This window comes from Ipomoea nil, unplaced genomic scaffold (genome assembly GCF_001879475.1).
Source record: "Ipomoea nil cultivar Tokyo-kokei standard unplaced genomic scaffold, Asagao_1.1 scaffold0188, whole genome shotgun sequence".
NCBI lineage: Eukaryota > Viridiplantae > Streptophyta > Magnoliopsida > Solanales > Convolvulaceae > Ipomoea > Ipomoea nil.
The window spans coordinates 3,396,113-3,408,895 of NW_017616616.1; the positions used below are offsets into that span (position 1 = coordinate 3,396,113).

Below are 12,783 nucleotides of genomic sequence, written 5' to 3' on the forward strand. Positions count from 1 at the left end.
TTTACAGTTTGGCATGATAATAATATTTTTAATCATTGGCAAAATTGACTGTTTTCAACCAACGTTTAAAAAAGAAAATTTACTTAATTAATTAAATATAAAACAAACTAATAAAATATTTGTTTCCAAAAAAAAAAGGGTACGGATTAATAAAATATTATCATAAAGAGGTGTAATTTATGACACAATTATGAGGGAAATGTAACATTACTTATTAGCAAATTAAAATTTGTAAACCAACATGCAATAAATTCAAAATCTTCAAACCAAAATCAATTTTTAACTAGTACTCTGTAATAGATTCATACCTCTTTGTCAATTTTGAAGTTCGTTGTCTCTTGTTAGACTCAATTCTATGAAAAAATTTAGAGAAGTAGCAATGAAATTCCGACAAATTTTGTGTTGTTAGCGCAAAAGTTTCGACAATAAAGAGAGACGAGTTTCTTTTGGGGGGTTCTAGTATGTATATATATATATATATATATATATATATATATATATATATATATATATATATATATATATATATAATTTCACTTATGATAGAATATGCAGAATTAATCCACGTGAGTTGATATGTAAGCGATTACCGGCTAGGTTGGGAAGCATTGGACCTAATTGATGTTTTTACTTGTTTAAAGGAGTTAATCAAAACTATTTTTTTTTTCTTAGAGGGCCAATTGTACTATTCAGTTTACTTTAGGGAATCGATTTGACTATTTTTCCAAAGGGAACCGATTTAACTATTTTTCTTAATTTAAATTGATGGAAACTGAAATTTGGAAAACATGGAAGGGTTTACAATTTGCATGTGCTAAAGTGTACAAACACTTAAGTTAAAAATTATTGATACATAGGTATATAATTAATAAGTTTGGGTTCCGAATCTTTAAACATTATTTTGTCCCGTAAGGGTAATTAAGGAAATGAAACATGATTTTCGTAGTAAAAGGTCATAGGTTCAATTATTGTTAACATTTTAATTTTTTTTAAAGTAATTTCTAAAATCTAATCATTAGGCGATATTGATTCTTTGTACTTGGATTGAGAAAATATTTATGAACAGATAATGCATTGTAATTTTTTTTTTAGGGTTGGGGTTCCAAATAATATTCGAAAAGAAATCTAATCAATGGGTGGAATTATAGAGAAATGGCGGCCCAATAGCCCAGTCTACAAATTACCAATACACCCTCTTTCTCTCGACCTCTGTCGAGCAAGCAGTTAGCAGTGTCGGGGAAGGTAGGAATGGCGACGATATTTCCCAACTTATCTTCCGCAATTTCCCGCGTAAACCCATTTCACAGACCTTCACTTTACCTCAAAATCAGAGGTTTCAACAAACTGGGAGCACAACAGGGACCATTACGACCCGCACGCTCTATTCTCCGCGTTTCATTCAAATCTCTCTCAGCTCAACTTTCTTCTTCAAATTTCAATCCGCCAATGGCGCAGACTCAAAACCAATTAATCCCAGACGAAAGTTTGGTTGTTCTGGGCATTGAAACTAGCTGTGATGATACTGCTGCTGCTGTTGTAAGCTCACATGTCCATTTATGCGTGTGTCTATGTATATATATGTCTGTGTGTGTATATATAATTACTTCTCAGATTCCTTTTGGTGAAATTAGTTGTAAATTTATGTTGTTTATGGATTATCTGGGTTGAATTAGTTTTAAAGTTGGGTTGTTTTTGTTACGGATTCTTGAATTCAGGTGAACAGCAATGGTGAAATATTAAGCCAAGTTATCTCTTCTCAGGTATTATACATATAATGTGCGTTTGTTTGCACTGTATTGCTCTCCTATGCCGCCTTTCTTGTTAACATGGCCTGATTAGTATTTGATGTGCTACCATTTTCAATATTCTTTGGTTAGTTATTTGGTTTTTAGTTTTCCAACTTATATAATACAATAAAGATTATTTGTTTTCTTACTAAAAATTAACCCTTGGATCAAGGCAGAACTGCTTGCTAAATATGGAGGTGTTGCTCCTAAAATGGCAGAAGAAGCACATGCTCAGGCTATTGATCAGGTATGCTATATTGCTACCTGTTTTTACTTAATCACTATCGATGTTTTAGTGGAGAGTTCTTGGGAATGCTTTACTGTAATCACTGTGAACTTGAAAGAGTTTGAGTTAAGTTTGGAATTGTTCCAAGTCCCTAACTGGAGAGGAGAGAACTTTAATCCAGTCTGATAACTGAAGTGTTTTCCAGAAACTAATGCGTCATCGGTTCAATATTTTTCTTCGGGCAAGTGATTTTAGTAGTACCTAATCTATACTCTTGATGAAAACAGTCCCTAATATTCCATTTTAGCTTTAATATTTGTACACAATCTTCTACATTATAATACTACCTACAAATACTTTTTGCTGACAGATACACTTGTTTTGAATTTCAGGTAGTTCAAGATGCCCTTGATAAAGCTAAACTAACGGAGAAGGATCTTACTGCTGTTGCTGTTACAATTGGTCCCGGCTTAAGCTTGTGTCTGCGTGGTGAATAGTTTTCCATTCATTACTTTCTTCTCGCTTTTGTGCCTTTCTAGGGGAAAATTTGTTTCCTACTTTGAAAAGAAGCCAATCAAATGAAAGGAAGCAAAAGGAAGAAATTCCATTCACACTTATTTTATAAATCATTAAATAAAAATATAAACTTAGGTTTCCATTTAGTTGTTTGCAACTTTGCATCAACCAAACTCAGCATATTTTGAATTTTCTGGTTAGCTCGGAATGTGGTCCTTGAGAATAGTGTTTGCTTACTATTCATTCTTTTGTATGTAGTTGGTGTACAAAAGGCTCGGCGAATTGCTGGTGCTCACAGTTTACCTATTGTTGGTGTTCACCACATGGAAGCTCATACTTTGGTAGCCAGGTAAAGATTAGGTTTCATGTAGGAATGAGTAAAATTTATAATACCTATTCTATATGTGGAAAAATTTGCTTCCTTCAAAGGAGATTGCTGTGATTACTGGTTTGGTTTCCATCAAATACTCTCAAGCTCTCACACACTCACATATGCATGCATGTATGCATATAAGAATCTTCGGTTGCCTGCCTTAAAATTAATGTTTGCTTTCATCTAGGTTAGTGGAAAGAAAGCTGCAGTTTCCTTTCATGGCTTTGCTTGTCTCAGGTAACACTTTTGAATGTATAGTACTATATAAGAGTAAATTTCAATTTTGGTCTCATGACTATAGGTGTCCTATTAATTGAAGTCCACGACTTTCAAAAGTGTTAATTTAGTACCTTGACTATGCAATTTTCATCCATTTTGGTCACTCTTGGCCAAATTTTGCCGGAAAATTTTAATAGTTAAAATAATGAGGGTATTTTAGTCATTTCACATATATTTTCTTCTTCTCCGGCGAATCCATCTTTTACTAAAATACCCTCATTATTTTAACTATTAAAATTTTCCGGCGAAATTTGGCCGGAGTGACCAAAATTGATAAAAATTGCATAGTCAAGGTACTAAATTAACATTTTTGAAAGTCCTGGACTACAATTAACCGGACCCCTATAGTCACAGGACCAAAATTGAAATTTACTGTATAATTATTCTTTCTGCTGATGAAAACTGATGCTGGAGTATGATAGGGGGATTTTGTCGTTTGATTGCTACTAAGAAACAATTTTGACCATATTTTGTCATTGTGGTTAAGATTTATTCTCTCTGTTCCAGTGCTCATGTGTTATATAATTGGACATGAATGTTCAGAAACATAGTCTGATTATAAGATAGATGAGTAAATTTTGTACTAAAAGACATGCCCTTTGATCTTACGTAGCTTTAGCTGGAATTGATTTTTTGTAATAGACATTTTAGCTATTTTGTCTATCGACTGCATTTTGTTTACCTCGATCATTGTTTCTTAGGAGGGCACAACCTTCTGATTCTTGCACGCGGTCTTGGTGACTATATTCAACTTGGGACCACAGTTGATGATGCAATCGGTGAGGCATACGACAAAACGGCAAAATGGCTTGGTCTTGATTTGAGGAAAAGTGGGGGCCCAGCTATCGAGAAACTAGCTCTAGAGGGTGATGCCGAGTCTGTAAAATTTAATGTAAGTTACTGTTGGGGGCAATGTTGAAAAAATCGCTAGGCGCCTGGGGACTGCCTAGGGCGCCTAGAGCGCCTAGGAGGCCGACCGCCTAGCGCCTAGGCGCGATTTTTGCAACACTGGTTGAGGGAATTTACGTCACATAATTATACCCTTTTGTCGTTTTCTGGTTATGTGGCATTTTAAATAGCACTCGGGTAGTTTATCTTGATGCTTAATTTGAAAATTTTTGGTTTTTAGGTTCCTATGAAACAACACAAAGACTGCAACTTCTCATATGCAGGTCTGAAGACACAAGTGAGGCTGGCGATTGAAGCCAAAAACATGTATGCTGTTCATACGAGAAAAGCCAATTTTTATGTATTTTGAATATTTTCTCTCCCTCTTTGTTTGTTTATTTTTATGTATTTTGACTGCAGTGATGCTGGAATACCCGTCTCTTCAGCTTCTAGTGAGGATAGGAAAGCTCGGGCTGATATTGCTGCATCATTCCAGGTATTAAGCTCCGTAAATGAGTGACTTTAAACTACAATCTCTGCTTAATATCCTGCATCTCTCGAGTTCTTGATTTCCCGTCCTTCAAGAATACATGCAGCGAGTGGCAGTACTACATTTAGAGGATAAGTGCAAGCGGGCAATTGAATGGGCCTTGAAGATTGAACCGTCTGTAAATCATTTGGTGGGTGTTTTCTGCTATAGCATATTTGTATTTAGCTATATTCTTCACAGCACCTCACTGATCTCTGTTAGATTAATTCGAACATTACCTTCTTCTTCAGGTTGTGTCTGGGGGCGTTGCGTCGAATCAGTATGTCAGGGCTAGGCTTAACGAGGTTGTTAAGAAGAACGGCCTGCAACTCGTGTGCCCCCCTCCCAGCCTTTGCACCGACAACGGTGAGTAACTTAAACAATTGTTTGGCATGTCAATAATCTGGAAATTCTAGACGAAAAGTCGAAAACTCTGCCGTCTTATGTTAGGTGTGATGGTTGCTTGGACTGGGATCGAGCATTTCCTCGTGGGAAGATTTGATCCTCCACCTCCTGCATATGAACCCGAAGATGCTATGGTTCGTCTTCCTTGCTTCCGTCCTCTTTACCTTGAGTCCTATAACTTATTTTTTTCTTGGCGCTATATTACTATTCCATTCCAATTGGCTTTCTGCGTTTTGTGTTATTTGGTCCAAAATTGACCGATAAGAAGATACCCCCGCTGCAGATCATTTTCGTTACTTGTAATCCTTAACCGTGTCTCCTTGGAACAGATTGATCTGCGCCCGAGGTGGCCGTTAGGCGAGGAGTATGCCGAGGGAAAAAGCGAAGCTCGGTCGTTGAAGACAGCCCGAGTTCATCCCTCCCTTACATCTCTGATTCAGGCATCTATGAAGCAACAAGTCTAAGCTGCCATTTTCTGAAGCTTCTGTTCTTCTCATTCAAGAATATAACCCACAATCACTTCAAGAGTTGAATGCTTTCATGTGCTCAAAGCCTCAAACTGGAGAGTATCATGTTATTTATTACACAGCAAGCAAAATCTTCCAAGAAACCAAAATTTATTATCTCTGTGAAAAGCATATACCATTTAGATTTTAGAGTGTCTATATAGAACATTTATAGTACCCCAAACTTTATACTTTTATTTACGGGAAAATTTATAACTGTTATTCGAAGGTGCATTATAGTACCTTTATACCTGGTTACGAGAAACTGGGTTGTATTACTTTATCACTTTTAATTCGGTTTAATTGTACAAAAGAGGGAAATACTTGAAAAAGAATCGAAGGTTATCAACCACCAGTGTCCTCCAACAGTTATACCATGGAGTCGGGTCCATATTGCAAAGTGGATTTGGATTCAAAATACACAATTTACTCACTTAATGTTCACAATTTATATACTGAATGTGCACAATTTGAATTGTGAACATTCAGTATATAAATTGTGTAATTTTAAACTCGGGTCCATAGAATAATTTGCCCACCTAGGGATGGCAATTCAACCCGCCCCCGATAGGGAAAACCGATCCCCGCCCCGACGGGGGCGGGTTCGGGGAATTTTTTCGGGGAACGGGGGCGGGGATGGGGAGAATTTCCCCATCCCCGCCGGGGATGGGGACGGGGACAGGGAGGGCATCCCCCGCCCCGACCCCGACCCCGATCCCCGATCCCCGATCCCCGTCCCCGTCCCCGATTCCCCGAATAAATTTATTAAACCTTGAGTGCCAGAAATGCACACTTGTTCTGGTGCTTCTATGAGACACTACGTATAGTGATTAGTTTAATGTTTCTAAGTGGATATATATTATTTTGTTTTGAAAACAGTCGAAATATTTTCTAGTTGAAAGCAGCAGCAAATTTGTATTTCATTCTTGAATGGTCCAGAGCTTGAATAATTGCCATTTAAAGAATCTAGTATTTCCAAGATACGCTATGTAGAATTCGCTGGACCTAATGGCTATCTGATTGGTTGGGCACATTATGACATTATATCCTTTAATTACCTATTGTGAACACATAAATAATGAAATTGGCCTAAATATTAAGAATTAAAAAAATTAAAAAAAAAAAAAAAAACGGGGCGGGGAATCCCCGTCCCCGAAAAATCCCCGCGGGGACGGGGATGGGGATATTTCCCCATCCCTGATCGGGGAACAGGGCGGGGACGGGGAATGGGGATTCAGTTCGGGGACGGGGACGGGGACGGGGACCCCACTCCCCGGCCCCGCCCCGCCCCGTTGCCATCCCTATGCCCACCCACACAGTAAAAATAAATTACATTAGAAAAATAGGGTAAGATAATCATGCTTCACGTTTTCACCTACTTGACCACTTCTTTCATATTACTATTGTACTCTCTATGTCCAATTTTATCTGTCCTACTTACTATTCACGGGTCACTTCTTTCATGTTAGTATTGTACTCTCCATATCCAATTTTATCTGTCTTACTTACTATTCACGGGTCAAACTAACTATTTCTTCTTTGTTTATTTTCTTTAATATTTTAAACTTATTTTTGAATTTGATTTTTTTGTGTGTTAATAGTACTTTTAGTGTAGTTTCTAAATATATAAATTTTGTATATATTAATACTAAATTTAATATTATGAAAAATTGAATTAAAAATAACTTCAGTCAATCCTTGTTGAACTAGACACATAAAATGTGGCGGAGGTAGTATTTTTTATTTTATTTTTTTGTTTATTTGTTTTCTTTGCTAATTTAAATTTTTTAAAATATGTGTGGTAAATTGCAATGTATATATTGCCATATTGGTGCTTCACTTGGCGCGAAAACTGAAGTGTGCTGGGAAGCGGAAGTTCAAGTCAAACTGAGGGTTTTGTCGAAGGCGACAATGGAGGAGGTATCGAGCCTACCCATATCGGCGTCGCAAAGGGGAAAGCTAATATCCGCCGGCTACACTTCTATATCCTCCCTATTCTCCGTCTCTTCCTTCGATCTTGCTCGAGGTTCTGTTAGACTGCTCTCTGATTCCACTTTATCGCTATTTCTCTGCAATTTGATGATTTATCAATTTAATTGATTCAATTTTGTTTAAAAATAACAGTCCACCTAGATTGATGTTAATTCTTAGTTAAGTTTTTCGAGTTGATCTTATGCAATTACATGTGAACATCCATGGATTAAATTTACTGTTTTATTATCTATATTACTCCGTTATGTTAGCCAAGTGTTCCGGAAGTGTTTGATATTCCGCTTAGAAGCGGATTTAGGAATCATATGAGGATTATTTGTGCAACTCTTCTGGAAAAAAAATGAACTTTTTAGAAGGAAATGTCAGGCTAGCAAATGTTAAGCTATGAAGCTTTAGTGTCTATTTCTTTGACTTTGAGTTGATGTAGTACAGCTTATTTGATATGGAAAATGCAGAAAGAGTCCTTTTATTTATTTTGAAATAAGAGATGAAAAATAAATTAGATGCCATGAACAGATGGATTTTTTTATTTTTTATTTTTAAATTTATTTTACATGTTTGTTTGCATTCCATTCTGTACTTTTTCATTGTCAAATGCATGGCCAAGGAATACCATATTTGAAAATATTTGACAAGTAAATACAATATTTTTTGTGATACTGTGCTATTATCTTTTCTATTCTGTGATCCAACCCTGTCTTTTGTTATACAGTTTTAAAAATATCAGAGAATGAGGCACTTGCTATTCTGGAAGTTGCATCTCAGAGAGCGGGACTGGGAAGAACCAATGGAAGTCATGCCGTTGTCAGTGGTATAAATGTCATAGTCCCATCTGGAGATAAAAGCACCAAGAACATTCTCTTGAATGGGCTTTGTTGCACAGTTGTACAGTTTATGTTAATTCTGTAAATCCACTAGTTTCAAGAGAAGGCAGTTTACATTTTCCACAATTACTATTCTTTCTTGGTTAATATAAGCCGCAGAGCATAACAGTAAGTTATTTGGCAAGGTTTATTTATTAGTTAAAGAGTAAATATTCCATTTTATTGTTCTCCAGGAGCACAGAATGCCTGGGATATGCTGTGTGAGGAGGAATCACTTGGACGGATCACAACATGTTGTGCGGATCTGGATGAGATCTTGGGTGGGGGAATAAGTTGTCAAGAAGTTACTGAAATTGGTGAGTTCTGAATCTTCTTGATGGAAGGATTGGATGCTGAAATTTTGTAGTGAATATGCCTAATTCTTTTGATTTTAATATACTCTATTTCCTTTTTTCCTTTCAACCTATCAGGTGGAGTACCAGGAATCGGTAAAACACAACTAGGGTACTCAATGTCTCAGTCTCACATGCTTTCCTGGTGCCAAAATACTACTAGTTCTCTATTTTCTCATGGCTATAATATATATCTGCAATGGGCAGGATTCAACTTGCAGTGAATGTCCAAATACCATCTGATTATGGTGGCCTTCAAGGAAAGGCAATTTATATAGGTTATAGCATTTAATTTCTTCACAAATGTCATATAGCATTATCTTTTCAAAGATCCAATTGACACTAGAAATTTCTTAACTTTTCACTTTTGTCCATTTTTTTGTTCATGTCTTATTGCATTGTGGGGGATTGCTGCTTTTAGACACAGAAGGCAGCTTCATGGTGGAGCGTGCTTTACAGATTGCGGAAGCTTGTGTTGAGGACATGCAAGATTATAGTGGCCTCTTACACAAGGATAAGCAGGCCCATCAAATTAAAATGCAGCCAAAAGATTTCCTTAATAATATATTCTATTTCCGCGTTTGTAGTTACACTGAGCAAATTGCTGTCATAAATTACCTAGAGAAGTTTGTCTCAGAACATAAAGATGTAGGTAATCTTGTTGGTTTGGCAGGTCTTCATCTAAATGATTGTGCCTGATATTATTTGACACCATTTCAAATTTGTCTCTATTGTCACAGGTTAAGTTGGTGGTTATTGATAGCATTACTTTTCACTTTCGTCAAGATTTTGTTAACATGGCTCTTAGAACTCGGCTGCTTGGTGGGCTGGCCTTAAAGTTGATGAAGCTTGCCAAGAAGTATAGTTTGGCAGTAAATACCATTCTATTTCCTTCATAGTATTTTAATTGACTTTTTCATTCCTGCTAAACATGATGTAAATATGCAAAGTTAGCATCTATGCATTTTGATCTTTTTACTCAATTGAGTTTCTAAGATTATATGAATTTCACACTTTTGCAGGTTGTCTTAATGAATCAAGTAACCACCAAATACTATGAAGGTTCATATCAATTGACTCTCGCCCTTGGTAATAGCTGAAAAAGCCTCCAACATCATATTTCCATTTCCATGCTAATCCAGAATTTTATCTTGTCTCATGACTAAAACATGCTGAAATGCAGGTGATAGCTGGTCACATGCTTGTACTAACCGCATCATTCTTCACTGGAGTGGGAATGAAAGAAATGCACGCATTGATAAGTCGCCCTCTGTTCGATCAGCATCTGCTGCATATGCAGTGACGAGAAGAGGCATCCGGAACTCAACTTCGAGCTGCAAACGAGTCAAGATGATGTAAGTATTTGTCTGCCTAGTCTAGTGAGAAGAAATTGTGCCCTTATTCTGGTTGCTTTAAATGGCCATTAAATTTTGGAGAAACCATATGATTGAATGCCAATATCTATCTGTGCTTATAGTCTACAGCACCTTGCGATATGATTCTTCTTGCACTTGCTCAGATTGGTCATTTTTGTTATAGCCTGAAAGGTAACCAACCATATCATTGAATGTCATAGTAAACATATGCCAACTTCAGCATATTTGACCTAAAAAGAGTATGACACTATGGCATCTTGTAATTATTGTCAAATGTCAATAATATTTATTTTCTCACCTGCATATTGATCTTCTTTGACCATAAATCTCAGAGTTCCTAAGATAGTGTTGAAATACTGACCAAAATTGGTTTTATAGTGTTGAAATATTGACCAAAATGGTTTTTATGTTTATTTAAGGAGTAATGCTATTACCCACCAATGAATCTGATGCAACTTTTTACCATTATATTTATTTGAGTTATTTTCACTTCTGGTCTCTCAACTATTATATCTCTTTCGCATTTGGTTCATAAGTCATGACTATCAATTTTTCTCCATTTATTGTATAACTAATAAATTCTTGCTACATTTTGTCATTTTGATTCATTTTTCAACCAATTTTAGTTGGAATATCTCACATGATAGTCATGTGAGTTATTTGAAAAAGCATTTATATTATTTGAATTAAAGTAGCATGTAGACCACACAACTGAATATATATAGTAATTTTGGTGTTAGTGTGGTCATAAAATTAATCAAAAGAATCAAATGTGAAAAAGAATGTAATAATCATGTAAAAAAGTTTGATACACAGGGCCAAATTTATAAGTGTGCAATAGTAAAGTAATGAAAAGCGCAAAAATCTCTATTTGTTTCTTTATTATATTGATATACTAGTAGTGGAGTAATATTTTGCTTGTCCGTGCCGGCTGTAGGTCACGAATGCATGCCACCAATATCTTAGCTGATCAGAATTTTATATTATAGTTTGTGAGTGCTTGAGGAATTGTTATTGTTAATTCGATAAGAATTAGGTGGTGCCTTGTGGTTACCGCCACAGAATTTGGACTAGTACAAATACCAATATACGTAGATGTAGCAAATTGTACAAGTACCATTGTTAATAGGACTCACTGCAACTTTATACATCTGCACGGTTGATTTTATATATATCACCTACAAGGGGGGAACTTTTATTTTTTATTTTTAAAAAACATTACTATATGAATTTAGTTCAGGCTATATTTAACAAAACTAGCTAAAAATGTAGCTGAAAAGCTATAAGCTAGGAGCTGAAAATTCAAGAACTCTTAATTAGCTTATTATGCTTAAAAGTGTTTGATAAAATTAACTTTTTGATAAGCTGATAAAGGTAAAAAGATTAAAATGGACATTTTTATAAAATTTAAATGATGTGATTATTATATTGTTTTTATATTATTAAATATATGAGATATATTTAATTTAAAAATATTGTTTTTATAATATATATGAAATATATATTTAATTATTAAAACAAAAGAAAAAAAAATTAATTGAGAAGGGTAAATGATGTCATTTATTTATGAACTGACGATTGAAGTTAGAAGGAATTGGTAGGTGGTGAAGAGTTGGGATGATGAATCAAAATATAAGAGAAAGAAAATGCCAAAAGAATTTTAATTAGAAGTGTAAAATATGTCATTTATTTAAAATAATAAGGATAAAGTTGAAAAAATATTAGGAAGCTACTCATTTATTTTTGAAATGCTACATAAAGGTAGCTTTTTAAAATAAGTTTTTATTTTAAGCTACTAGTTTATTTTGGAAACATTACCAAACAGAGCTTATAGATTATTAGTAGCTTAAAATAAGTTATAAGTTCTGTCAAACAGTGCCCCAATCACACTAATAATATCCAGTCACAAAATTCATATTGATGATGCTCATAGGAGGGTTAATGTGCGCAAGAATTATCCTTTCTGTGAATGTGAAACAATTCACTTCACATAATAATTAGTTTCTTTGTGAATGTGTTTGATAGTCTTAGGTAAATGATAAGACTATTTAAATTATTTGATGATATATTTCATGAATCAAATTATGTAATATAATCAAATCTCCACATGTTTTAATTATTATATGTTCTGCTACCTACCTATGGTTAGGTGAGATGAATGACCAATTTGACTGAAATCCCCACCTTCAAACTACCAAATTAGCTTTTTACAAGTTGGTTGGTCTTGCCTAGAAAATCCACCTGTTTACTGTTCTAATACCAACAACTATCTCTTTCAACAACCTAAATCATCATTCATATTTCAATAATTTCATACATCTTTTTACGTATTAGGATATTTCTTACGTTTTATATTAAAAGCAATTAATTTGAGATATTAAATTCAACTTGATCGGAAAGTAAATAGGGAAAGAAATTAATAGTTAATTTTTAAAACAAATTGTTTCCAAAAAGTTGAATTCTCAACATTAAAGGCTTCAACTTGATCAGAAAGTAAATAGGGAAAGAAATTAATACTTAACTTTTAGAACAAATTGTTTCTTAAAAGTTGAATCTTCAACATTAAGGCTTCTTACGTCTCTACCCGACAAAGTATCTATGTAAATCATGGTAACTCAGCTGAACACAGTGGTACCATTTGGTTACTGTGCACAAGGAGTCCTCTTCATTTTGAAAAGTTGCTCCTACAC

General features: G+C 34.9%; 2 protein-coding genes across 2 annotated transcripts; both read left to right on the forward strand.

The window, feature by feature from the left end:
* The first annotated feature begins 1,139 nt into the window (after positions 1-1,139).
* LOC109183516 (probable tRNA N6-adenosine threonylcarbamoyltransferase, mitochondrial) lies at positions 1,140-5,817 on the forward strand. The gene is made up of 13 exons (XM_019333618.1): positions 1,140-1,536; positions 1,716-1,760; positions 1,960-2,034; positions 2,406-2,502; positions 2,788-2,878; positions 3,090-3,139; positions 3,883-4,073; positions 4,311-4,396; positions 4,490-4,565; positions 4,666-4,749; positions 4,850-4,964; positions 5,049-5,137; positions 5,333-5,817. The coding sequence occupies exons 1-13, from the start codon at positions 1,249-1,251 to the stop codon at positions 5,465-5,467; spliced, it is 1,422 nt and encodes a 473-aa protein (XP_019189163.1). The 5' UTR covers positions 1,140-1,248; the 3' UTR covers positions 5,468-5,817.
* Positions 5,818-7,357: 1,540 nt separating this feature from the next.
* LOC109183540 (DNA repair protein RAD51 homolog 3) lies at positions 7,358-10,196 on the forward strand. Its single transcript, XM_019333648.1, has 9 exons — positions 7,358-7,535; positions 8,214-8,312; positions 8,559-8,681; positions 8,796-8,829; positions 8,925-8,995; positions 9,139-9,365; positions 9,458-9,589; positions 9,740-9,806; positions 9,901-10,196. Exons 1-9 carry the CDS (start codon positions 7,421-7,423, stop codon positions 10,074-10,076), a joined length of 1,044 nt encoding a protein of 347 aa, XP_019189193.1. The 5' UTR covers positions 7,358-7,420; the 3' UTR covers positions 10,077-10,196.
* Positions 10,197-12,783: the final 2,587 nt, after the last annotated feature.